Source organism: Somniosus microcephalus, chromosome 18 (assembly GCF_052327205.1).
Source record: "Somniosus microcephalus isolate GS21.2 chromosome 18, FLI_Smic_1.0, whole genome shotgun sequence".
Taxonomy (NCBI): Eukaryota; Metazoa; Chordata; class Chondrichthyes; order Squaliformes; family Somniosidae; genus Somniosus; species Somniosus microcephalus.
The window spans coordinates 3,089,257-3,116,173 of NC_141004.1; the positions used below are offsets into that span (position 1 = coordinate 3,089,257).

Consider the following 26,917-nt stretch of genomic DNA (forward strand, 5'->3'; position numbering starts at 1 on the left):
TGTGGGTGGTTGGTTGGTGGGGTGTGGGTGGTTGGTTAGTGGGGTGTGGTTGGGTCCAGTGGGGTGTGGGTGGTTGGGTGGGGTGTGGGTGGTTGGTTGGTGGGGTGTGGTTGGGTCCAGTGGGGTGTGGGTGGTTGGGTGGGGTGTGGGTGGTTGGTTGGTGGGGTGTGGTTGGGTCCAGTGGGGGTGTGGGTGGTTGGTTGGTGGGGTGGGTCCATTGGGGTGGGGGTGGTTGGGTGGGGTGTGGGTGGTTGGTTGGTGTGGGTGGTTGGTGGGTGGGGTGTGGGTGGTTGGTTGGTGGGGTGGTGTACCATGTAATGATTTTGCTGAACTTTGGCCTCTTTGTGTTTAACCCTCCACAGCTGGTTGGGGTGGACAGATGTTTGGCAGCTATCAATGAAATGGTCCAGGAAGCCAAGGTGAAGGCTGGGTGTGATCCTAAAATACCGCTCAAATCCTTGGTGAGTAAACCCTAACGCTATAGAGCTCAAAAACATCCAACACTCCCATCCGGCTCTTTCAGTACTGCTCAGAATACAAGAAAAGAGCTGCGATCTGACGGGCGAACTCTGTCCACATTAGTCTCTGACCCCCCTTTCTGTGTGTGTCTTGTCAATACGACAATGGTCAGCGTTCGTCTAAGCTGTAAAATTCATTCTCCTCTTTCTCTCTGTATCCTCGTTGTGTGTTGAAATCAGCGCACAACCTGTTGCTCGAACCCACTCCTTCTCACGACTTACAAAGCTGTTGGAAGCTCCACCGACTTTGTAAAACCCAACCTTGAGAAGTAATGATGAATTTGTGCCAAATGTCGGTTAGGCCACAGTTAGTGTTGGCCCATTGTAGACAGGACATCAGAGCACAGATAGTGTACATTCACCAGGATGGGACCAGAAATGGGGCAACTATAAATATGAGAAGACACTGGGACTACTTCCTCTGGAGCAATACTTTATTTTTCTTATTTTTTGATATATGTATTTTTTTTATATATATTGGCCCAGAAATTCGGGTTGGAGGCTTCCCGCGGGTGCAAGCCCCCGACCTGCACTTACCTAGCGCGCCGGCCGTTGAGCTGTGGGCCCCCTGTGGAATTCCAATCCTGAGTCTCCTCCAACTGCCGGCGCGCAGTGCTTGCGTATCCCAGGGGCGCAGTTAGTTCGATGCGTCCCCTGGGATCACGTGGGCCATGGAGAGCCAATCGGAGCAGGGAATGCTTCATAAGTTTGACAGGAAGTGCTGTCATCAAACTTATAAATACAACGAGCCCCAAAACATCACTAAATCTTCAAATAAATTTTTAAAAGATCACATTTTTTAAATAAACTATAAATTACATGAAATAACTATTTTAAACAATAATTTAAATTTTTGAAAAAAATAATTTTATTTTCTAACAAGGCTAAAAATAAACTTACCTTTCTTTAAAGTATTTTTTCTTTAAGACATCTGAAACCTGGCCCGCAGTGGATTTCCTGTCAGTGGCCCGGTTCTGATGTCGGCGCGCTGTGCTAACCTGACCCAGCGGCGTAGTTAGTGCGATGTGCCGGCTGGGATCAGGTGAGCACTGTACAACCAATCAGGGGAAGGGAAACTTCATTCATAAGTTTGAGAGTAAGAACTGTCAAACTCATGAGAAGTACTGCACCCCAAAACACTACTTAAACTTTAAATAAAATTTTTAAAAACATCCCAATCATTAAATTAAGTATAAATAAGTTTAAAAAAATAATTTAAACGATTTTTTTTTGTGAAAAAAATAAATTTTTAATAAAAAGGGTCTAAAACTAAACTTGCCTTATTGTAGATTCTTTAAAATAATAAACCTGTGGAAAAATATTTTCTAAATTGCACTAAAACACCACTTACCTGTAAAAATAAATACTTACGTGTGCTTTTTACAAGCGTAAAGACCGGAGGCCTTTACACATGCGCAAATCCCCCAAAACAGAGGAAATCCAAGACGCACGCGCTGCCCCCTACAGCGCACGCGCTAGCCTCTTCAACTCTTGGGTGAGAGGAGAGGAAATGCCGGTTTTCAGCGCATGCGCTGTGCATGCTGAAAACCGGCATTTCCTCCGGCCAGACGCGTGAGTACCCCTTCCGTACTCACGCGTTTGGGGAAGAATTTCTGCCCCAATAAACCTGTGGGAAAAATGTTTTAATTTTAATTAATTCACTACTTACCTTGTAAAAAGCAGGCCTTGCGACTGCTTTTTAAATGTCTAACTTCTGGAGACTTGCCTTCCCGGGAAAACCTGCCAAAAAAAAAACGTAAGTTCGATGCGCACGCACAGCCTCTCCGGCGCACGCGTTCCACCTCTTAACCCCTTCTTTCAGGGGAACGGAGGTTCCAGTTTCCCGCGCATGCGCAGTGCATGCACGAAACCGGCACTTCCATTGGGCTTACGGGTGAGTACCCCGTGCGTACTCACCCGTGGAGACCCGAAGTTCTGGGCCAATATTATATATACATTTTTATTTATTTATTTATATAGAAGAAAGAACTTGCATTTCTATAGCGCCTTTCACGATCGCAGGACGTCCCAAAGTGCTGTACAGCCTTTGAAGTGTAGTCATAAAAACATAAGAAATAGGAGCAGGAGTCGGCCATTTGGCCCCTCGAGCCTGCTCCGCCATTCAATAAGATCATGGCTGACCTTCTACCTCAACTCCACCTTCCCGCACTATCCCCATATCCCTTGATTCCCTTAATATCCAAAAATCCATCCTATCTCTGTCTTAAATGTACTCAACAACTGAGCCTCCACAGCCCTTTGGGGTAGAGAATTCCAAAGATTCACCACCCTCTGAGTGAAGAAATTTCTTCTCATCTCAGTCCTAAATGGCCGACCCCTTATTCTGAGATTGTGACCCCTGGTTCTAGACTCCCCAGCCAGGGGAAACATCCTCCCTGCATCTACCCTGTCAAGCCCTGCAAGAATTGTGCATGTTTCAATGAGATCAACTCTCATTCTTCTAAACTCTAGAGAATATAGGCCTAGTCGACTCAATCTGTCCTCATAGGACAATCCCCCCCATCCCAGGAACCAGTCTGGTGAACCTTCGTTACACTCCCTCTATGGCAAGTGTATCCATCCTTAGGTAAGGAGACCAAAACTGTACACAATACTCCAGGGGTGGTCTCACCAGGGCCCTATATAATTGCAGTAAGATATCTTTACTCTTATACTCAAATCCTCTTGTAATAAAGGCCAACATACCATTTACTTTCCTAATTGCTTGCTGTACCTGCATGTTAACTTTCAGTGATTCGTGTACAAGGACACCCAGGTCTCTCTGAACACCAACATTTCCCAATCTCTCTCCATTTAAAAAATACTCTGCTTTTCTATTTTTCCTAACAACTTCACATTTCTCCACATTATATTCCATTTGCCATGTTCTTGCCCACTCACTTAGCCTGTCTATATTCCCTTGAAGCCTCTTTGCATCCTCCTCACAACTTACATTCCCACCCAGCTTTGTATCATCAGCAAACTTGGATATATTACATTTGGTCCCCTCGTCCAAATCATTGATGTAGATTGTGAATAGTCACTGTCGTAATGTAGGAACAGTGTATGTATGTGTGTGTGTGTATATATTTATATAGATATATATATAGATAGATATATCCTTGCCTTTGATTGTGTACTTGCTGGGCCCTTTGGACTTTTCCAATAAGACCATGCAGTGTTTGTGCTATTGCCTGTTGGAGAGATCAGTCCAAAGTGCAAGAGCCTACACAGAGTTCAGACTGAAGTAAGTTGCAGAGAGATAGACGGGTGAAATGCAAAGGATTGTTGGGAATGGTAAAGGAGAGACGGTGTGAGTGGCTCAGTTCATCTGCTCTGGCCATGATTACATCTTGGCCTCGGCTCCAGCTACTGACAGGTTGTTACCGTTGGGGAAATAATGGGAACTGGGATGGGGTGGGGAGAAAAACTAGAAAGCACATTTGCAAATAAATACTTGTCCGTTCAGAAGCTTTCGGTCTCCTGTTTCAGGGCCCTTTGGGTTGTGATTTGTGACCATCTACCTTTGAGCGGGATGCGTGCTGACCTGCCCGTTTGAAGACCGCGAGGGGACGGGGTTGCTCCGCTTTGGAGGCCTCAACCGAAGCCTATGAGGCACTTGGCAGGGCGTCCTAAAGGGGCGGTTCCTGTGATGGGCATTCGCGGAGACCTTCAGGGAAGGGAAACCCGCCACCCTTAACCCGGTCAGGCTCCAGTCACACGCCAACGTGATCGACTCGTAACTGCCCTCTGAAGTGGCCAAGCAAGCCACGCGGGTTGTATCAAAAGTGCTACAAAGACCAATGACTGCAATGGTTCAGGAAGGCCCACCACCATCTTCTCAGGGCAACTAGGGATGGGTAACGAATGCCGGCCTTACCAGCAACACCCGCATCCCGAGAATGAATAGCATCATAGATTGATACAGCACAGAAGGAGGCCATTCGCCCCATCGTGCCTGTGCCGGCTCTTTGGTAGAGCTGTCCCATTAGTCCCACTCCCCCTGCTCTTTCCCTATAGCCCTGCAAAACTTTCCCCTTCAAGTATTTATCCAATTCCCTTTTTAAAGTTCCTATTGAATCTGCTTCCACCGCCCTTCCAGGCAGCGCATTCCAGATCACAACAGCTCGCTGTGTAAAAAACAATTTTCCTCATCTCCCCCTCTGGTTCTTTTGCCAATCACCTTAAATCTGTGACCTCTGGTTACCGACTCTCCTGCCACTGGAAACAGTTTCCCCTTATTTACTCTTATCAAAACCCCTCATGATTTTGAACACCTCTATCGAATCTCCCCTTAACCTTCTCTGCTCCAAGGAGAACAACCCCAGCTTCTCCCGCCTCTCCACATAATTGAAGTCCCTCATCCCTGGTACCATTCCAGTAAATCTCCTCTGCACCCTCTCCAAGTCCTTGACGCGCTTCCTCAAATGTGGTGCCCAGAATTGAATATTAAAATAAAAGACATAAAATGCAAGAGTAATCTTCTGCTATTAGAGGAAGGAGGAATATCGCATGGGAAGCCCTGATTTAAAATTTATTTCCCCGAGTGAAAAGTAAATCCTGTTTCAATAGTTAGATGGTGGAGAAATTGCTGTCGTAAATATTTTTGCGTTTGAATGCTGCAAGAAAGACAGACTTGTATTTATATAGCGCCTTTCATGATATCAGGACGTCTCAAAGCGCTTTACAGCCAATGAAGTACTTTTTGAAGTCTAGTCACTGTTGTAATGTCGGAAACGCGGCAGCCAATTTGCGCACAGCAAGCTCCCACAAACAGCAATGTGATAATTGACCAGATCATCTGTTTTTTAGTGATGTTGATTGAGGGATAAATATTGGCCCAGGACACTGGGGAGAACTCCCCTGCTCTTCTTCAAAATAGGACCATAGGATCTTTTACGTCCACCTGAGAGGGCAGACGGGGCCTCGGTTTAACGTCTTGTGACCCTTCCAACACTCCCTCGGCACTGCACTGGGAGTGTCAGCCTAGATTTTGTGCTCAAATCTCTGGAGTGGGACTTGAACCCACAACCTTCCGACTCCGAGGCGAGCGAGAGTGCTACCCACTTCCTTTGCCCCACCATTGGTGGCTGGGCGTTCAGCCGTCTAGGCCCTAAGCTCTGGAATTCCCTCCCTAAACCTCTCCACCTCTCTCTCTCCTCTAAGACTCACCTTAAAACCTACCTCTTTGACTCAGCTTTTGGCTACCTGTCCTAATGGGCCAGAAATTCGGGTCCCCACAGGTGAGTACGCGCTGGGTACTCACGCGTAGGCCCAACAGAAGTGCCGGTTTCGTGCATGCACTGCGCATGCGCGGGAAACCGGAACTTCCGTTCCCTTGAAGGAAGGGGTTCACAGGTCGAACACGTGTGCCGGAGAGGCAGCGCGTACGCCTGGAACTTCCGTTTCTTTTACAGGTTTCTCTGGGAGGGTAAGTCTCCAGCAGCTACGCTTTAAAAAAGCAGTCGCAAGGCCTGCTTTTAACAAGGTAAGTGGTGAATTAAGTAAAATTAAAACATTTTTTCCACAGGTTTATTATTTTTAAATACTTTAAAGAAAGGTAAGTTTATTTTTAGCCCCGTTAGAAAATGTAATTAATTTTTTCAAAAATTTAAATTATTTAAAATAGTTATTTTATGTAATTTATAGTTATTTTAAAAATGTGATTTAAAAAACAAATTTATTTGAAGTTTTACTTAGGTTTTGGGGCCAATCTCTATTCATAGATTTGACAGCTCTTCCTGATTCGCTCTCCATGGCCCACGTGATCCCAGGGGACGCATCGAACTAACTGCGCCCCTGGGATACGCAAGCACTGCGCGCCGGCAGTTGGAGGAGGCCCAGGATCGGAATCTCACGCGGGCCCACAGCTCAACGGCCGGCGCGCAAGGTAAGTGCAAGTCGGGGGCTTACACCCGCGGGAAACCTCCAACCCGAATTTCTGGCCCAATGTCTCCTCCTTTGGCTCAGTGTCTGATTCCCCTCCTGTGAACCTCCTTGGGACGTTTTCACTACGTTAAAGGCGTTCCTATAATTTCCGCCTTTGCTCTGTTCTCAGGGAATGTCCCTAAGTGGCGGGGAGCAGGAGGAAGCTGTCAACAAACTGATTCAACAGCTGAGGAACCACTACCCAAACCTGAGCGAGAACTACTGCATCACTACAGATGCAATAGGAGGGATAGCAACTGCCACTGATACGGGTAAGATTCAATAGAGACAGATTCATCTTTCATTCTTTTTAATTAAATATTGAATTTATACAGCAGGGAATGAAGTACTTTCCGTTTCACCCTGTCGTTGCGTAGTAAAGCTCTCTCTACTCTGCCCTCTCAATGTGCCTTAACTAGAAACATAGAAGATAGGAGCAGGAGTAGGCCATTCAGCCCCTCGAGCCTGCTCCGCCATTCAATGCGATCATGGCTGATCATCCAAATTCAGTACCCGGTCCCTGCTTTCTCCCCATATCCCTTGATCCCTTTAGCCTTAAGAAATATATCCAACTCCTTCTTGAATATATTTAATGAATTGGCCTCAACTGCCTTCTGTGGTAGAGAATTCCACAGGTTCACCACTCTCTGGGTGAAGAAATTCCTCCTCATTTCTGTCCTAAATGGCTTACCCCTTATCCTTAGACTGTGACCCCTGGTTCTGGACTCCCCGACCATCGGGAACATCCTTCCTGCATCTAGTCTGTCCAGTCCTGTTAGAATTTTATAAGTTTCAATGAGATCCCCTCTCATTCTTCTAAACTCCAGCGAGTACAAGCCCAATCGTCCCAATCTCTCCTCATACGTCATTCCTGCCATCCCAGGTATCAGCCTGGTGAATCTTCGCTGAACTCCTTCCATGGCAAGAACATCCTTCCTCAGATATGGCGACCAAAACTGCACACAATACTCAAGGTGTGGTCTCACCAAGGCCCTGTACAACTGCAGCAAGACATCCTTGTTCCTGTACTCGAACCCTCTCACTACGAAGGCCAACATACCATTTGCCTTCTTAACCGCCTGCTGCACCTGCATGCTTACCTTCAGCGACTGGTGCACAAGGACATCCAGGTCTTGTTGCACTTCCTCTTCTCCCAATCTATTGCCATTCAGATAATAATCTGCCTTCCTGTTTTTGCCACCAAAGTGGATAACCTCACATTTATCCATGTTATATTGCATCTGCCATGCTTTTGCCCAATCACCCAACCTGTCCAAATCATCCTGGAGTTTCTCGGCATCCTCCTCACAGCACACACGCCCACCCAGCTTTGTGTCGTCTGCAAATTTGGAGATATTATATCTAGTTCCCTTGCCTAGATCATATATATAGAGTCATAGAGTTTTACAGCACAGAAAGAGGCCCTTCGGCCCATCGTGTCTGCGCCGCCCATCCATCCCTGTCCAGTCTAATCCCATTTTCCAGCATTTGGTCCATAGCCTTGTATGCAATGGCATTTCAAGTGCTCATCCAAATGCTTCTTGAATGTTGTGAGGGTTCCTGCCTCTACCACCCTTTCAGGCATTGAGTTCCACATTCCAACCACCCTCTGGGTGAAGAAGTTCCTCCTCAAATCCCCTCTAAATCTCCTGCCCCTTACCCTGAATCTATGCCCCCTTGTTATTGACCCCCCTACTAAGGGGAAAAGTTCCTCTTTATCTACCCTATCTATGCCCCTCATCATTTTGTACACCTCAATCAGGTCCCCCCTCAGCCTTCTTTGCTCCAAGGAAAACAACCCCAGCCTGTCCAGCCTCTCTTCATAGCTGAGGCGCTCCATCCCAGGTAACATCCTGGTGAATCTTCTCTGCACCCTCTCCAAAGCAATCACATCCTTCCTATAGTGAGGCGACCAGAACTGCACACAGTACTCCAGCTGTGGCCTCACCAGCGTTTTGTACAGCTCCATCATAACCTCCCTGCTCTTATATTCTATGCCTCGGCTAATGAAGGCAAGTATCCCATATGCCTTTTTAACCACCTTATCTACCTGTTCCGCTGCCTTCAGGGATCTATGTACATGCACACCAAGGTCCCTCTGACCCTCTGTACTTCCTAGGGTCCTACCACTCATTGTGTATCCCCTTGCCTTATTTGCCCGTCCAAAATGCATCACCTCGCACTTTTCAGGGTTAAATTCCATTTGCCACTTTTCCGCCCATCTGACCAACCCGTTTATATCGTCCTGTAGCCTGAGGCTTTCCTCCTCGCAATTTACCACCCCACCAATTTTCGTGTCATCTGCGAACTTACTGATCATACCTTTTACATTCTCATCCAAATCATTTATGTAGATCACAAACAACAAGGGACCCAGCACCGATCCCTGAGGTACCCCACTGGACACAGGCTTCCAGTCACAAAAGCAACCTTCGACCATCACCCTCTGCCTCCTGCCACTCAGCCAGTTTAGGATCCAACGCGCCAAGGCACCCTGGATCCCATGGGCTCTTACCTTCTTGACCAGTCTCTTATGCGGGACTTTGTCAAAAGCTTTACTGAAGTCCATGTAAACCACATCCACAGCATTTCCCTCATCCACCCCCCTAGTCACCCCCTCGAAAAATTCAATCAGATTTGTCAGACATGATTTACCCTTGACAAAGCCATGCTGACTATCCCCGATTAATCCTTGCCTCTCCAAGTGGAGACTAATTTTGTCCCTCAGAATTTTTTCCAATAATTTCCCTACCACAGATGTTAGGCTCACTGGCCTGTAATTCCCTGGTTTATCCCTGCTACCCTTCTTGAATAATGGTACTACGTTAGCTGTTCTCCAGTCCTCTGGTACATCCCCTGTGGCCAGAGAGGTTCTGAAAATTTGTGTCAGAGCCCCTGCAATCTCCTCCTTTGCCTCCCACAGCAGCCTGGGATACATCTCGTCCGGGCCTGGGGATTTATCCACTTTTTGGCCTGCTAAAACCGCTAGCACCTCCTCCCTCTCGATGCTAATATGTTCAAGTATGTCACAGTCCCCTTGCCCGATTTCTATGTCTGCATCGTCTTTCTCCATAGTGAACACAGATGCAAAAAATTCATTTAAAACCCCGCCTACCTCATCTGGCTCTACACACAGATTGCCACTTTGGTCCCTAATGGGCCCTACCCTTTCCCTGGTTATCCTCTTGCCCTTAATATACTTATAAAACATCTTAGGATTTTCCTTTATTTTGCTCGCCAGTGTTATTTCATGGCCCCTCCTCGCCCTCCTAATTTCTTTTTTAAGTACGCCCCTGCACTTTTTATACTCCTCTAGGGCTTCTTCCGTCTTTAGTCTTTTGTAACTGCCAAAAGCCCCCCTTTTATTCCTAATGCATTTTTGTATATCCCTTGTCATCCAAGGTTCCCTTTGCTTGTTGGTCCCACCCTTGACCTTTACAGGAACATGTTGGCGTTGTACTCTCTCTATTTCCCTTCTGAAAGTCTCCCACTGTTTTGATGTGGATTTTCCTATAAGTAGCTGCTCCCAGTCCACTTTGGCCAGATCCTGCCTTATCATATTAAAATCGGCCTTCCCCCAATTTAGAACCCTTATTTCCGGGCCGTCTTTGTCCTTTTCCATGACCACCTTAAATCTCACCGAATTATGGTCACTGTCGCCAAAATGCTCTCCTACTGATACTTCCACCACTTGCCCGGCTACATTCCCTAGAATTAGGTCCAGTACCGCCCCCTCTCTTGTAGGACTTTCTACATGTTGGCTCAAAAAGCTCTCCTGGATGCACTTTAAGAATTCTGCACCCTCCAAGCCTTTCACACTCTGACTATCCCAATTTATATTGGGGAAGTTGAAATCCCCCACTATTATTACCCTATTATTTTCGCACTTTTCTGAGATTTGCCTACATATATCTGTTCCTCTATCTCCCCCTGACTGTTTGGGGGCCTATAGTACACTCCCAGCAAAGTGCTTGCCCCCTTTTTGTTTTTAAGTTCTACCCATATGGCCTCATTAGAGGAACCCGCTAATATATCATCCCTCCTTACAGCAGTAATTGACTCCTTAATTAATATTGCAACACCCCCTCCCCTTTTACACCCCCCTCTGTCTCGCCTGAAGATTCTATACCCCGGAATATTGAGCTGCCAGTCCTGACCCTCCCTCAACCATGTCTCCGTGATAGCAACAATATCGTACTCCCATGTGTTCAACAACAACTTCAGTTCATCCACCTTATTTGCAAGACTCCTTGCATTAAAATAAATGCCTTCCAGCCCTGCCATATTCTCTTTTGCCTTCACATATTTGCTCTGCCTTCCCAGCTGACTTGTTTTTCCCTCTGTATTTGGCTGTAAATCACCCCCTACTATAGCTCCACTCTGTACCCCATCCCCCTGCCAAGTTAGTTTAAACCCCACCCAGCAGTGCTAGCAAACCTCCCCGCAAGGATATTGGTTCCCCTCTGGTTCAGGTGTAAACCGTCCGACTTGTACAAGTCCCACCTTTTCCAGAAGCAGACCCAGTGATCCAGGAAACTAAAGCCCTCCCTCCTGCACCATCCCTTTAGCCACGCATTCATCTGTTCTATCTTCCTATTCCGATACTCACTAGCACGTGGCACCGGGAGTAATCCAGAGAGCATGATATATATATATTGTGAATAGCTGGGGTCCAAGGACCGATCCCTGCGGTACCCCACTAGTCACTGCCTGCCACTTGGAAAAAGACCCGTTTATTCCAACTCTTTGCTTTCTGTCTGCCAACCAGTTCTCTATCCAAGTCAATACCTTGCCCCCAATCCCATGTGCCTTAACTTTACACGCTAATCTCTTATGCGGGACCTTATCAAAAGCCTTCTGAAAGTCCAAATACACCACATCCACTGGTTCTCCCTGATCTATTTTACCAGTTACATCCTCAACAAATTCCAGTAGATTAGTCAAGCATGATTTACCTTTTGTAAATCCATGTTGACTTTGTCCGATCCTGTCACTGTTTTCCAAGTGCTCTGCTATTACATCTTTTATAATGGACTCTAGCATTTTCCCCACTACCGATGTCAGGCTTAACAGTCTATAATTCCCCATTTTCTCTCTACCACCTTTTTTGAATAGTGGGGTAACATTAGCTACCCTCCAATCCATGGGTACTGTTCCAGATTCCATCGAATGTTGGAAGATGATCAGCAATGCATCTACTATTTCTAGGGCCACTTCCTTAAGTACCCCAGGATGTAGATTATCAGGCCCTGGGGATTTATCGGCCTTCAATCCCATCAATTTCCCTAACACTATTTCCCTACAAATACTGATTTCTTTCAGATCCTCCCTTTCATCAGACCCTATGTTCCCCGACATCTCTGGGAGGTTATTTGTGTCCTCCTTTGTGAAGACAGAACCAAAATATGTATTTAATTGGTCTGCCATTTCTTTGTTCCCCATTATAAATTCCCCGGATTCTGACTGCACGGGACCTACGCTTGACTTCACCAATCTTTTTCTCTTCACATATCTATAAAAGCTTTTACAGTCAGTTTTTATGTTCCCTGCAAGCTTACTCTCTTGAGGAGGCCGGCATTTATTTCCCATTCCTAGTTGCCCCGAGACGGTGGTGGTGGTGGTGGGCCGTTTCTTTGAACCTCTGGTAACGGTTTGAGACAACTGGGTGTCTTGATGCTGAGAGCCTGTTTCCCCTGGCTGGAGAGTCGAGGGGGAGCAGGCTCGAGGGGCCATGTGGCCTACTCCTGCTCCTATTTCTTATGTTCTGTGCTTGCTAGGCCACTGCAGAGGGAAGCTAAGAGTCAACCACATTGGTGTGGGGACTGGAGCCATAGGGCTGGATTTTGATACTGGAGGCGTCTAGGAGGCGATACTACAACTTTCGGGGTTGTAGTCCCGCCTCCATTGAGTTCTAGCCCACCCACTCGATTTTGACTTGATTGACCTTGTTGAGCCCACCCAATGGGCTCAGCAGGCCAATTAAGGGCCACCCAGCAACAGGTGACGTCACAGATTGACATTTCATCTGTCAAGAGCTTTTGACAGATGAAATATCAGCGTTTGAAGCTGTCAAACACTGACAATCTGTACTCCAAGTTAATTCCTTCCTCTCAGGCTGATTTAGAGATCTCTCCAGAACAGAAAGCTGAATGCTGCAACTTTTGACAGCTCGCGGCCATTCTGCTTTCTGTGCCGGTGAGATGAGGGACTCCCGAGACCTGAAGGAAGGAAGGCTGTAAAGGTAAGTAAAACTTCTTTAAACACTTTACACACACCAAACACACTTACCTCTGAACTCATGCACCCATCACTCACCTGAACACCGGACATCTCGAACCCTCCAAGCCCTTCAGCCCGTCGGTCCACCTCACTAATTTGGCGTGGTTTGGAGCCATCGGGAATCCCACACTTCAGGAATAAAAATAGGGATTAGGCTAAAAACTTCCTGTTAATTACCTGTTAACAGGCAGTTAATTGGCACTAATCCCCTTCCCGCCTCGGGGAGGCGGGTCCCAGCACAGGTCGGGTATCCGCTTCCTTTGAAACTGGCATGGAGGCGGGATGGGTTCGTGCCCCCCAATTTCGCGATTTTAACCCCCCACACACCTCCAATCCCGCTTCCACGGCCCAATGAAAATCCTGCCCATCGTCTCAGGATAAGGGGTTGGCCATTTAGGACTGAGATGAGGAGAAATCTCTTCACTCAGAGGGTGGCGAATCTTTGGAATTCTCTACAATAGAGGGCTGTGGTTGCTCAGTCGTTGAGTATAATCAAGGCTGAGATCAATCGAGTTTTGGAAACTAAGGGAATTCCGAAGATTCACAACCCTCTTGAGTGAAGAAATTTCTCCTCATCATACTGGGATCGGGCGGGAACGTGGAGTTGAGGTCGATGATCAGCCATTATCTTATTGAATGGCAGAGTAGGCTCGAGGGGCCGACTCATGCTCCTATTTCTTAGGTTATGTGCTAGCTAGGTCACTGCAGGGGGCAGTTAAGAGTCAACCACGATGGTGTGGGGACTGGAGTCACATATAGGCCCAGACCGGGTAAGGTCGGCAGGTTTCCTTCCCTAAAGGGACATAAGTGAACCAGTTGGGTTATTATGACAATCCGACAGCTTCATGACCACTTTTACTGACACCAGCTTTGTATTTCCAGATTTTTAAAAAACGAATTTAAATTCTCAAACTGCTGTGGTGGGATTTGAACTGGCGTTCTCCGGATTATTAGTCCAGGAACATTATGCTACCATGTCCCTATTTGTATGGATCGTTAATGAGCCAAAGCTGCTCCAAAGCAGACGTTTGGGACGGTGGGTGATGTTCAAGCCAAGACCAAAATGAGTCAGGCCGCCCCCTGGTCTCTCTCTCTCCCCCTCTCTCTCTCCCCCACACCCAGGTGTGGGCGAGCCCTTGGCTTCTGATACGGAGTCGCTCCAGTGGCGATTGTTGGCTTTTGGCGTCGATCTCTGTGTGCGCCAGTTCCTTCCGGATGGTGCGACTCTTCTGCTAGACCTGCTGCCGGGGGCCCTCTGTATTGACCAGTTCTGAGGTATGCTGCATTAGAACCGAACGCCCCTAACGCAAGTTTTGTAACCCCGCTTCTCCCCACCCCCCCCCACCCTTCCAGGTGGAATCGTGTTAATCGCAGGAACGGGTTCCAACTGCAAACTCGTCAATCCGAACGGAACGGAGATCGGCTGTGGAGGTTGGGGTCACCTGATAGGAGATGAGGGTTCCGGTAAGTGGAGAGGATTTTTTTTTAATGTATTCACGGGATGTGGGCGTCGCTGGCAAGGCCGGCATTTATTGCCCATCCCTAATTGCCCCTTGAGAAGGTGGTGGTGAGCCGCCATCTTGAACCGCTGCAGTCCGCGTGGTGAAGGTACTCACAGTGCTGTTAGGAAGGGAGTTCCAGGATTTTGACCCAGCGACGATGAAGGAATGGCCGATATATTTCCAAGTCAGGATGGTGTGTGACTTGGAGGGGAACTTGGAGGTGGTGGTGTTCCCATGCACCTGCTGCCCTTGTCCTTCTAGGTGGAAGAGGTCGAGGGTTTGGGAGGTGCTGCCGAAGAAGCCTTGGCGAGTTGCTGCAGTGCATCTTGTAGATGGTGCACACTGCAGCCACGGTGCGCCGGTGGTGGAGGGAGTGAATATTTAAGGTGGTGGATGGGGTGCCAATCAAGCGGGCTGCTTTGTCCTGGATGGTGTCGAGCTTCTTGAGTGTTGTTGGAGCTGCACTCATCCAGGCAAGTGGCGAGTATTCCATCACACTCCTGACTTGTGCCTTGTAGATGGTGGAAAGGCTTTGGGGAGTCAGGAGACACTCTCCTCCTGACTCCCCAAAGCGTTGTTGACTTGGGGGTACAGACACGCCCAGGCATGGGTGTATATGGGCAAGACACTGGTCCAGATTTTAGGGAGTTTCAGTATTTTGCGAGAGTTTCAGTGCTTTACACTTTTTCCAGAGAGTTTGGAATCTAACGCCATTCTGGGATGTGCTTGGACCTCGGTATGACAGGGACAGTGCAAAAATGATTCACAAGGATGATACCAGAACTGAGAAGTTATACCTATCAGGAAAGATTGAAGAGGCTGGAAGACTGAGGGTGTGATCTGATGGGCCTTTAAGCCAATGAAGGGATTTGATAAGTTAGGCGTAGAGAAGATGTTTCCACTTGTGGGGGAGAGCAAAATTAGGGACCATAAATATAAGACGGTTACTAATAAATCCAAATAGGAAATCAGGAGAAACCTCTTTACCCAGAGAGTGGTTAGAAGGTGGAACTCACTACCACAGGGAGTGGTTGAGGCGAACAGCATAGATACGTTTAAGGGGAAGCTAGATAAACACATGAGGGAGAAAGGAATAGAAGGGTATGTTGATGGGGTGAGATGAAGAGGGGTGGGAGGAGGCTCGTGTGGAGCATAAACACCGGCAATGTGGTTGACTCTTAACTGCCCTCTGAAATGGCCTAGCAAGCCACTCAGTTGTAACAAACCGCAACAAGAAACAATAACAAGAATAAAACCGGACGGACCACCCGGCATCGACCTCGGCACCGGCTTCGGACACGACATAAAGGCACACCCAGCCCAGTCCACCCTGCAGAGTCCTCCTCACCAACATCAGGGGACTTGTGCTGAAACTGGGAGAGCTGTCCCCCAGACGAGGTCAAGCAAACAGCCTGACGTACTCATACTCACAGAATCATACCTTTCAGCCAATGTCCCAGACTCCTCCATCACCATCCCTGGGTATGTCCTGTCCCACCGGCAGGACAGACCCACCAGGGGTGGCGGCACCGTGGTATACAGTCGGGAAGGAGTGGCCCTGGGAGTCCTCAACATTGACTCCGGACCCCCATGAGGTCTCATGGCTTCAGGTCAAGCATGGGCAAGGAAACCTCCTGCTGATTACCACCTACCGCCCTCCCTCAACTGATGAATCAGTACTGTAGCGATTATGGGTCTGTGCCAATTAACCCTTTCACTCCTAACTTCCAAAGGATTCGACTTGACCCGTACTGGTGACAGTAATATTTTATTCAGTGTAAGTGAGACTTGATACACTCCTGCATCTGAGCAGTAGCTAAACAAGGCGGGCTTATATCACCCGCTGGGCCCTGGGTAGAAGGCAGGATCTCCACGGGTCAACCCCCGCTGGCCCATGTCTCTCGGCTGGCTCGTCCGCCCGGTGCGACACGTGTGGGTGCTCCGCCAACCCGAATCCCTCCTCGGCTCGTCTGGTGGATGTTCCCAAGCTCCTTGCCGAATGCTTCTACAACCTAAGTGTTTGCGAGACCCCCTTCTTTTACTGCTTCTTCCCAGCAAAGTCTATGGGGACCAGTTAACCCAATCATTGACTTACACCTGAAACCCCCCCCCCCCCGACCAATTACAGGGATGCCTCGTATATAATGATCCCACCTGCGTTAGCAAAATACTGCGGATGCTGGAAATCCGAAATAACAACAGGAAACGCTGGAGACACTCAGCAGGCCAGGGCAGCATCGGTGGAGCGAGAAACAGAGTTAACGTTTCAGGTCGAAGACCTTTCGTCAGAACTGGAAAAAAAAGCAGGAAATGAAAAGCAAGTTTAGGGGCTGGGAAAAGGGGGAGGGGAAAAAGAACAGAAGGGAAGGTCAGTGATAGGATAGAAAGCAGGAGAGATTAAGAGACATTGAGAGACATTAAGAGATATTCAAGGTGAGAGGAGGTGGTAATGGGACAGGTTAAGGAACAAAGGATGGCTCTAGGGGTGTGAATTGCGCTGGCAGAATGAAGGACAGCTGAAGCGAGGGAAGAAAAAACAAAAAGTGTGGATAAAAAAAGGAAGAAAATATATATATGTGATAGGGGCAGAGGTTATGATCTGAAATTGTTGAACTCGATGTTGAGTCCAGAGGGCTGTAGAGTGCCTAATCGAAAGATGAGGTGCTGTTCCTCGAGCTTGCGCTGAGCTTCCGTGGAACAATGCAAGAGGCCGAGGACGGTGAGGTCCGAGTGGGAATGGGGCGGTGAATTAAAGTGACAGGCCACCGGGAGCTCGGGATCCCCCTAACGGACTGAACGGAGGTGTTCCGCAAAGCGGACACCCAATCTGCGTTTGGTCTCCCCTGTCAGGTCCTCATCATCTTCTGACACCCCGACATCATCTGCCTCTTACCCTTGGATGCTTATCAGCTCGTTAAGATTCCGATGGTGGGGCCTTGCTCGATTATCTTGGTTTGAGACGGAAAACATCGGACTCCCTTCACCTCTTACCTCAGTCACTGGAATTCCAGTACCCTCCTTCATTCCTTTCACACGCACATTGTGTCTGTTCTTATTAATAGATTTGCTGAGAAGACCTTTTAAAATGTTGGTCAAGAATGTTAGTCAAGGGGGCCCAACACTTGCGTTTCTTATATTTTAAACTCTAACCGCTTCTACCCAGGGCATATTACACTAGTTTTAAAAGCATGATTATTCAAGCATCATTGCGCATTGCGTATCAGTTACATAATACAAACAATACAAACTTAAGACTATAACTAATAATACTTATTTCATTTAATCCAGTTACAGGAAACTTTGTGCTATCCGGCACCCATGGGACCGAGCTGCTGCCGTTGCCTAAAAAGTGCCGTACTCTCCAGAGTTAATGTTGAGAGATACGGAGATTCTTATCTCCATATTTGACAACAAACACTGTTGCTTAGCAACAGCTTCTAAACACTCGGGTGTGGCCCTAAAGCTCTGTAGCTGAAGCTGTTGCTATAGCTACAGACCTTGCACAGCTTGACTGTTCAAACAAAGCAAACAAAACAAACAAAAAGAATAAAAAAACGGCTGCTGATTTTTGCCGGTGGCTCCAGATTGCCAGATAGCTCACCTCCGGATAGCACAAAGTTTCCTGTAGTTAGTGGAGACACACTGAAATGATGACTTTCCTCTTTCTCGCAGTATTCCTCCATGTTGAACACCACTTGGAAGAGGTACTGAGGGTAGCAAGGGCACAGAATGTACTCTGGGTGAGGGAACTCAATGTCCATCACCAAGAGTGACTCGGTAGCACCACTACTGACCAAGCTGGCCGAGTCCTGAAGGACATAACTGCCAGACCGGGCTTGCAGCAGGTGGTGAGAGAACCAATACGAGGGAAAAACCTACTTGACCTCGTCCTCACCAATCTACCTGTCGCAGATGCATCTGTCCATGACCGTATTGGTAGCAGTGACCACCGCACAGTCATTGTGGCAACGAAGTCCCGTCTTCACACTGAGGATACCCGCCATCATGTGTGGCACTACCACCATGCTAAATGGGATAGATTCAGAACAGACCTAGCAGCTCAAAAGTGGGCATCAATGAGGTGCTGTGGGCCATCAGCAGCAGCAGAATTGTATTCCACCACAATCTGTAACCTCATGGCCCAGCATATTCCTCACTCTACCATTACCATCAAGCCAGGGGACCAACCCTGGTTCAATAAGGCGTGTAGAAGAGTATGTCAGGAGCAGCACCAGGCGTACCTAAAAATGAGGTGCCAACCTGGGGAAGCTGCAACACAGGACTACATGAATGCTAAACAGCGGAAGCAGCATGCTATAGACAACTAAGCGATCCCACAACCAACTGATCAGATCAAAGCTCTGCAGTCCTGCCACATCCAGTCATGAATGGTGGTGGACAATTAAACAACTCATGGGAGGAAGAGACTCCATGAATATCCCCATCCTCAATGATGGCGGAGCCCAGCACGTGAGTGCAAAAGACAAGGCTGAAGCGTTTTCAACCATCTTCAGCCAGAAGTGCCGAGTGGATGATCCATATTGGCCTACTCCCGAGGTCGCCACCATCACAGAAGCCATTCGATTCACTCCATATTAAGGAATGGCTGAATGCACTGGATACAGCAAAGGCTATGGGCCCAGACAACATCCCGGCTGTCGTGCTGAAGACTTGTGCTCCAGAACTAGCTGCGCCTCTAGCCAAGCTGTTCCAGTACAGCTACAACACTGGCATCTATCCGACAATGTGGAAAACTGCCCAGGTATGTCCTGTCCACGAAAAGCAGGACAAATCCAATCTGGCCAATTACCACCCCAATAGTTTACTCTCAATCATCAGCAAAGTGATGGAAGGTGTCGTCGACAAAGCTATCAAGCGGCACTTACTCACCAATAACCTGCTCACTGATGCTCAGTTTGGGTTCCGCCAGGACCACTCGGCTCCAGACCTCATTACAGCCTTGGTCCAAACATAGACAAAAGAGCTGAATTCCAGAGGTGAAGTGAGAGTGACTGCCCTTGACATCAAGGCAGCATTTGACCGAGTGTGGCATCAAGGAGCCCTAGTAAAAATGAAGTCAATGGGAATCGGGGGGAAAAACTCTCCATTGGCAGGAGTCATACCTAGCACAAAGGAAGATGGTTGTGGTTGTTGGAGGCCAATCATCTCAGGACATTGCTGCAGGAGTTCCTCAGGGCAGTGTCCTACCATCTTCAGCTGCTTCATTAATGACCTTCCCTCCATCATAAGGTCAGAAGTGGGGATGTTCGCTGATTATGCAGTGTTCAGTTCCATTCACAACTCCTCAGATAATGAAATAAAAACAGAAAATGCTGGAAATACTCAGGTCAGGCAGCATCCGTGGAGAGAGAAAACAGAGTTAATGTTTCAGGTCAATGACCCTTCATCAGAACTGGAAAAAGTTAGAGATGTAACAGATTTTTAAGCAAGTATAGGAGCGAGGAAAGAACAGAAGGGAAGGCCGGTGATCGGGTGGAAGGCAGGAGAGATTAAAAGGTAAAAGGAGATGGTAATGGGACAAGTTAAGAACAAAAGGGTCATCGACCTGAAATGTTAAATCTGCTTTTCTCCATGGATGCTGCCTGACCTGCTGAGAGTTTCCTGCATTTTCAGTTTTTATTTCAGATTTTCAGCATCCGTAGTATTTTGCTATTGTCCTCAGATAATGAAGCAGTCCATGCCCACATGCAGCAAGATCTGGACGACATTCAGACTTGGGCTGATAAGTGGCAAGTAACATTCACGCCACACAAATGCCAGGCAATGGCTATCTCCAACAAGAGAGAGTCTAACCACCACCGCTTGACATTCAACGGCATTACCATCGCTGAATCATCAACATCAACATCCTGGAGGGGGGTCACCATTGACCAGAAACTTAACTGGACCAGCCACATAAATACTGTGGCTACAAGAGCAGGTCGGAGGCTGGGTATTCTGCGGCGAGTGTCTCACCTTCTGACTCCCCAAAGCCTTTCCACCATCTACAAGACACAAGTCAGGAGTGTGATGGAATACTCTCCACTTGCCTGGATGAGTGCAGCTCCAACAACACTCAAGAAGCTCGGCACCATCCAGGACAAAGCAGCCCGCTTGATTGGCACCCCATCCACCACCTTAAACATTCACTCCCTCCACCACCAGCGTACCGTGGCTGCAGTGTGCACCATCTACAAGATGCACTGCAGCAACTCGCCAAGGCTTCTTCGGCAGCACCTCCCAAACTCACGACCTCTTTCACCTAGAAGGACAAGGGAAGCAGGGACATGGGAGCACCACCACCTCCAAGTCACACACCATCCTGATTTGGACATATATCGCCATTCCTTCATCGTCGCTGGGTCAAAATCCTGGAACTCCCTAACAGCACTGTGGGAGTACTTTCACCACACGGACTGCAGCAGTTCAAGAAGGCGGCTCACCACCACCTTCTCAAGGGCAATTAGGAATGGGCAATAAATGCTGGCCTTGCCAGTGACGTCCACATCCTGGAACGAATGGGGAAAAAAAACCTGTTGTGTCGAATGGCCTGTTTCTGTGCTGTAAAATTCTGTGTAATTCTAGTGAAGGATTTTGGACTTCTCAATATAAAACCAAAGGTAAACTAAGGATTGGCTCGAAACCTGGATTAATTACCTAAAACTGATTGTTGAAGCCAGCATGCTAGAAGGTTGGCCGCTTTCCAAAAGTTTTATTCAGCAGACTGTCTAGAATGCTGAAGATAAGACAGCTGAGAGACCTTGAAAGTTTGTGAGAAGCTGTTGTAAATATCGGATGCTATGCTATAAACCTCTTGTAAATCATGGGAAAGTACGGGAAGTTTGTTTTACACCAGCAAGGAGGGTATAAAACCAGCCCTTTTAGTAAGTTCGAGGAGGCAGTCCAGAAGAACACCGCGCAAGATGTCGAAGGAGAATTAACCTCTTAGTCTCCGGAAGCAGAATATTTGGCCATTGAGTTTTCGGGTTGTATGAATCTCTATCTGTAAAACCTGTTATATTTTAATGTTAATAAAACCAATAGTTAGAAAAGTAATGAACCTTGGTTGATTCTTGCCTCTGATTACCCCTAAAGAGGTAAAACAAACATTTAGTCTTGGAGTCAGCGAATTGTCGTGGAATTATAGAATCTTGCAGCACAGAAGGAGACCATTCGGCCCATCGTGCCTGTGCCAGCCCTTTGAAAGAGCGATCCATTAAGTCCTACTCGCCCCGCTCTTTCTCCCTTGCCCTGCAAATTTTTCCTTTTCAAGTATTTATCCAATTCCCTTTTGAAAGTTACTACAGGAAACTCTTTGGTATCCGGCACCGACGGGACCGGCGTGTTGCCGATTGATCAAAAATTCCGGATGACGGAGAGGGTTATCTACCGAGGCTATTTTTAACAAAGAGAAATTTTGAAAAATCAAGAAATGTGCAGTATACAGTAATTGGGTACTCACCTACAGAATGTTGTGTTAAATGGATGGTGGACAATGCTTGATTAAGTACAGTACTGCCAGTTGAGGGCAATGCAATGACTACCAGCAGCGTGGGAGACACACAGTACCCCTGTAAAATGGCGGATCAGAAGAGACTCCCGGCAGCGCGGGAGAGTCAGGCTCCTGTTACAGGGGTATTGAGGTGTTCCGACTCCTGACAGCACCAAGAAGCCGAGTAGTGGCAGTTTGAAGAACTACCCCCACTGACTAACTCGGCCACCGCGGGAGACTCGGACTCGGACTCGGCAACATTTCCGGTTATTGAGGCGTTGTTTTCGGAGTGAGAATTTTGCCAGTTAATAGAGAATTCCGGATAATTTAGGTGCCGTTTAAACGAGAGTTTCCCGTTGTTGTATCTTGTATTGAAATAATCTCCCATTGCTCGGTCGACTGCAGCTGGTCCCATTTTCCTCGGGATGTGGCCGTCGCTGGCAAGGCCACCATATTTTTTTTTGGCCCATCCCCAGTTACCCCGAGCAGGTGCCGGTGATGAGCCGCCGCCTTGAACTGAGTGGCGCGCCGGGCCACTTCAGGAAAGCAGTTAAGTGTCGACCACGTTGGTACAGGACTGAATTCACACATCGGCCCAGACCGGGTAAGGGACGGCAGGTTTCCTTCCCTAAAGGACATTAGTGAATTCAGTTGGGTTTATTGCCGACAATCCAACAGCTTTATGGTCACTTTTGCTGAAGCCAGCTTTTTATTTGGAGATTTATTAAACGTGAGTTCAAATTCTCATTCACACTGTATTTGGATTTCCAGAAGGCATTCGATAAGGTGCCACATAAAAGGTTACTGCACAAGATAAGAGCTCACGGGGTTGGGGGTAACATATTAGCATGGATAGAGGATTGGCTAACTAACAGAAAACAGAGAGTCGGGATAAATGGGTCATTTTCAGGTTGGCAAACTGTAACTAGTGGGGTGCCGCAGGGACCAGTGTTGGGGCCTCAACTATTTACAATCTATATTAATGACTTGGATGAAGGGACTGAGTGTAATGTAGCCAAATTTGCTGATGATGCAAAGATAGGTGGGAAAGCAAATTGTGTGGCGGACGCAAAGAATCTCCAAAGGGATATACAGTAGATAGGCTGAGTGGCCAGGAATCTGGCAGATGGAGTATAATGTGGGAAAATGCGAGGTTAAATAGGAAAAATAAAAAAGCAAATTATTACTTAAATGGGGAGAGATTTCAAAATGCTGAGGTACAGAGGGATCTGGGGGTCCTTGTACATGAATCACTAAAAGTTAGCATGCAGGTACAGCAAGTAATTAGGAAGGCAAATGGAATGTTGGCCTTTATTGCAAAGGGAATGGAGTATAAAAGTAGGGAAGTCCTGCTACAACTGTACAGGGCGTTGGTGAGACCACACCTGGATTACTGCATACAGTTTTGGTCTCCTTATTTAAGGAAGGATATACTTGTATTGGAGGGAGTTCAGAGAAGGTTCACGAGGTTGATTCCGGAGATGAAGGGGTTGTCTTATGAAGAAAGGTTTAGCAGGTTGGGCCTATACTCATTGGAGTTTAGAAGAATGAGAGGGGATCTTATTTAAACATATAAGGTTCTGAAAGGGCTTGACAGGGTAGATGCAGAGAGGATGTTTCCCTTCGTGGGCGAATCTAGAACTAGGGGACATCATTTCAGAATAAGGGGGCATCCATTTAAAACGGAAATGAGGAATTTCTTCTCTGAGGGTCATGAATCTTTGGAATTCTCTTCCCCAGAGAGCTGTGGAGGCGGGTCATTGAATAAATTTAAGGTGGAGATAGACAGATTTTTGAACGATAAGGGAGTCAAGGGTTATGGGGAGCGGGCAGGGAAGTGGAGTTGAGGCCAAGATCAGATCAGCCATGATCTTATTGAATGGTGGAGCAGGCTCAAGGGGCCAGAGGACCGACTCCTGTGCCTACGTCTTATGTTCTTATGTTCTTATGTTCTCAATCTGCCGAGGGATTTGAACACTCGTTCCCTGGATTATTAGTCCAGATCTCTGGATTACTAGTTCAGTAATACTTTTTTAAAATAATAACTTGCGCCTTTCACGACCTCAGGACGGTCCCAAAGCGCTTTACAGCCAATGAAGTACTTTTGCAGTGTAGTCGCTGTTGTAATGTAGGAAACGTAAGCACTCCTGTGTGGGACAGGCTGGGTGGACCAGAGGGAGGGGAGATAATGGGGGGTTGGGTGGGAGGGGAGCGATAATAGCGACTGGCATAAACCAAAGTTCTTCACTTTCTCTCTGCAGCTTATTGGATGTCCCACTTGGCTATAAAGACTGTGTTCGACGCCATTGACAACTTTAAGCCCACGCCATACAACATCTGCCTGGTAGAGGAGGCTATGTACAATTACTTCCAGGTTAGAAGCTGTCACCATGGTTGTTTGACGAGGGCCACTTAGAGGACTACATTGAAGAGCTACTGTGCCCAGTTCTGGTCTCCGTATTACAAAATGGAGAGAGAAGCACTGGAGAAGGTGCAAAAACCAGATTTACAAGCATCATACCAGAACTGAGCGCTTACACCTATCAGGAAAGATTGACTCTCTTTAGAAAAGAGAAGACTGAGAGGTGACCTGATGGAGATCTTTAAGATTACGAAAGAGTTTGATAGGGTAGATGTAGAGAAGATGTTCCACTAGAACTAGGGGCTATCAATATAAGATAGTCACTAATAAATCCAATCGGGAATTCAGGAGAAAGTTCTTCACCCAGAGAGTGGTGAGAATGTGGAACTCATAGAAACATAGACGATAGGAGCAGTAGGCCATTCGGCCCCTCGAGCCTGCTCCGCCATTCAATGAGATCATGGCTGATCATCCAAATTCAGTACCCGGTCCCTGCTTTCTCCCCATACCCCTTGATCCCTTTAGCCTTAAGAAATATATCCAACTCCTTCTTGAATATATTTAATGAATTGGCCTCTACTGCCTTCTGTGGTAGAGAATTCCACAGGTTCACCACTCTCTGGGTGAAGAAATTCCTCCTCATTTCTGTCCTAAAAGGCCTACCCCTTATCCTTAGACTGTGACCCCTGGTTCTGGATTCCCGGACCATCGGGAACATCCTCCCTGCATCTAGTCTGTCCAGTCCTGCCAGAATTTTATAAGTTTCAATGAGATCCCCTCTCATTCTTCTAAACTCCAGCGAGTACAAGCCCAATCGACCCAATCTCTCCTTATATGTCATTCCTGCCATCCCAGGTTTCAGCCTGGTGAATCTTCGCTGAACTCCTTCCATGGCAAGAATATCCTTCCTCAGATAAGGTGACCAAAACTGCACACAATACTCAAGATGTGGTCTCACCAAGGCCCTGTACAACTGCAGCAAGACATCCTTGTTCCTAATTCATAATGAGAGTGTGAAAAAAGCAAGCCTGAAGGCTTTGTATCTTAATGCTAGAAGCATTAGGAACAAGGTGGATGAATTAGTTGTGGAAATAGAGGTAAACAAGTATGATTTGATTGGGATTACAGAAACGTGGCTGCAGGGTGGGCAAGGCTGGGAACTTAACATCCAGGGATATACAATATTTAGGAAGGATCGGCAAAAAGGTAGGGGAGGTGGGGTAGCATTGCTGGTAAAGGAGGGGATTAATGCAATGGAAAGGAAGGATATTAACTCGGATGAAACGGAATCTGTATGGGTAGAAATGAGAAATAGCAAGGGGAGGAAAACGTTAGTGGGTGTGATATATAGGCCTCCAAATAGTAATATGGAGGTGAGGGAAGGCATAAAAAGGGAAATTAGAGAAGCGTGCGATAAGAGCACAGCTGTCATCATGGGTGACTTTAATTTACATATTGATTGGACTACCCAAATTAGTAAAAATTCTGAGGAGGAGGAATTCCTGGAATGTTTTCGGGACGGTTATCTGGACCAATATGTCGAGGAGCCGACTCGAGATCAGGCCATTTTAGACTGGGTATTGTGCAATGAGAAGGGACTTATCAGCAATCTTCTTGTACGAGGCCCCTTGGGTCAGAGCGATCATAATATGATCGAGCTCTCAGTCGAGATGGAGAGTGAGGAAATTGAATCAGAGACTAAGGTCCAGAACTTAAATAAAGGGAATTACGAGGGTATGAGACGGGAATTGGGTAAGATTGATTGGGTGGTGTTTCTGGGGGGATTGACAGTGGATAGACAATGGCAAGCATTCAAAGAGAGAATGGAAGAATTCCAGAACATGTTTATACCGGTTTGGCATAAAAATAAACCTAAAAAGGTGACTCAACCGTGGATAACGAGGGAAATTAGGGACAGCATAAAATCAAAAAAAAGGGCATATCAACTGGCAAAAAAAAGCACCAGACCGGAAGATTGGGGGCAGTACAGGATACAGCAAAAGAGGACAAAGGGATTAATCAGGAAGGGGAAAATAGAATACGAAAGTAAACTTGCAGCAAACATAAAGACAGACTGCAAAAGCTTTTATCGGTATATCAGGAGGAAAAGACTGGTAAAATCCCAAGTCGGTCCCTTGCAGTCCGATTCGGGAGAATATATAATGGAGAATAAGGAAATGGCAGACCAATTAAACTCATACTTTGGTTCTGTATTCACAAAGGAGGACACAAATAACCTCCCAGGAATATCGGCAAACATAGGGACTAATGAGAGGGAGGAGCTGACAGAAATTAGTATCTCTAGGGATATGGTGTTGGGTAAGTTGAGGGGACTGAAGGCCGACAAATCCCCGGGGCCTGATAAACTACATCCTAGGGTACTTAAGGAGGTGGCCCTGGAGATAGCAGATGCTCTAAGGATCATCTTCCGGAACTCCATTGACTCGGGAACAGTACCCGTGGATTGGAGGGTAGCTAATGTTACCCCAATATTTAAAAAGGGGGGTAGAGAGAAAGCAGGGAATTATAGACCAGTAAGCCTTACATCGGTTGTGGGCAAAATGCTAGAGTCCATTATTAAGGATAAAATAGCGGAGCACTTGACAAATGGGGAAAGGATCGGACAGAGTCAACATGGATTTACAAAGGGTAAATCGTGTTTGACTAATCTGCTGGAATTTTTTGAGGAAGTAACTGGTAAAATAGATGGGGGAGAGCCAGTGGATGTGGTGTACCTTGACTTCCAGAAAGCCTTCGATAAGGTTCCACACAAAAGATTATCATGCAAAATTAAGGCTCATGGGATTGGGGGCAAAGTATTAACGTGGATAGAGAA

The 26,917-nt window shown here is 47.1% G+C and overlaps 1 protein-coding gene across 1 annotated transcript in view; it reads left to right on the forward strand.

The window, feature by feature from the left end:
• The first annotated feature begins 342 nt into the window (after positions 1 to 342).
• The window catches only part of nagk (N-acetylglucosamine kinase), a 45,077-nt gene continuing 18,502 nt past the window's right edge, over positions 343 to 26,917 (forward strand). The window contains exons 1-4 of the mRNA XM_086010962.1: positions 343 to 461; positions 6,577 to 6,718; positions 14,079 to 14,189; positions 23,981 to 24,093. Of these exons, the coding sequence (XP_085867088.1) occupies positions 402 to 461; positions 6,577 to 6,718; positions 14,079 to 14,189; positions 23,981 to 24,093 (426 nt within the window). The 5' untranslated portion in view covers positions 343 to 401. The remainder of the gene's footprint in view (positions 462 to 6,576; positions 6,719 to 14,078; positions 14,190 to 23,980; positions 24,094 to 26,917) is intronic.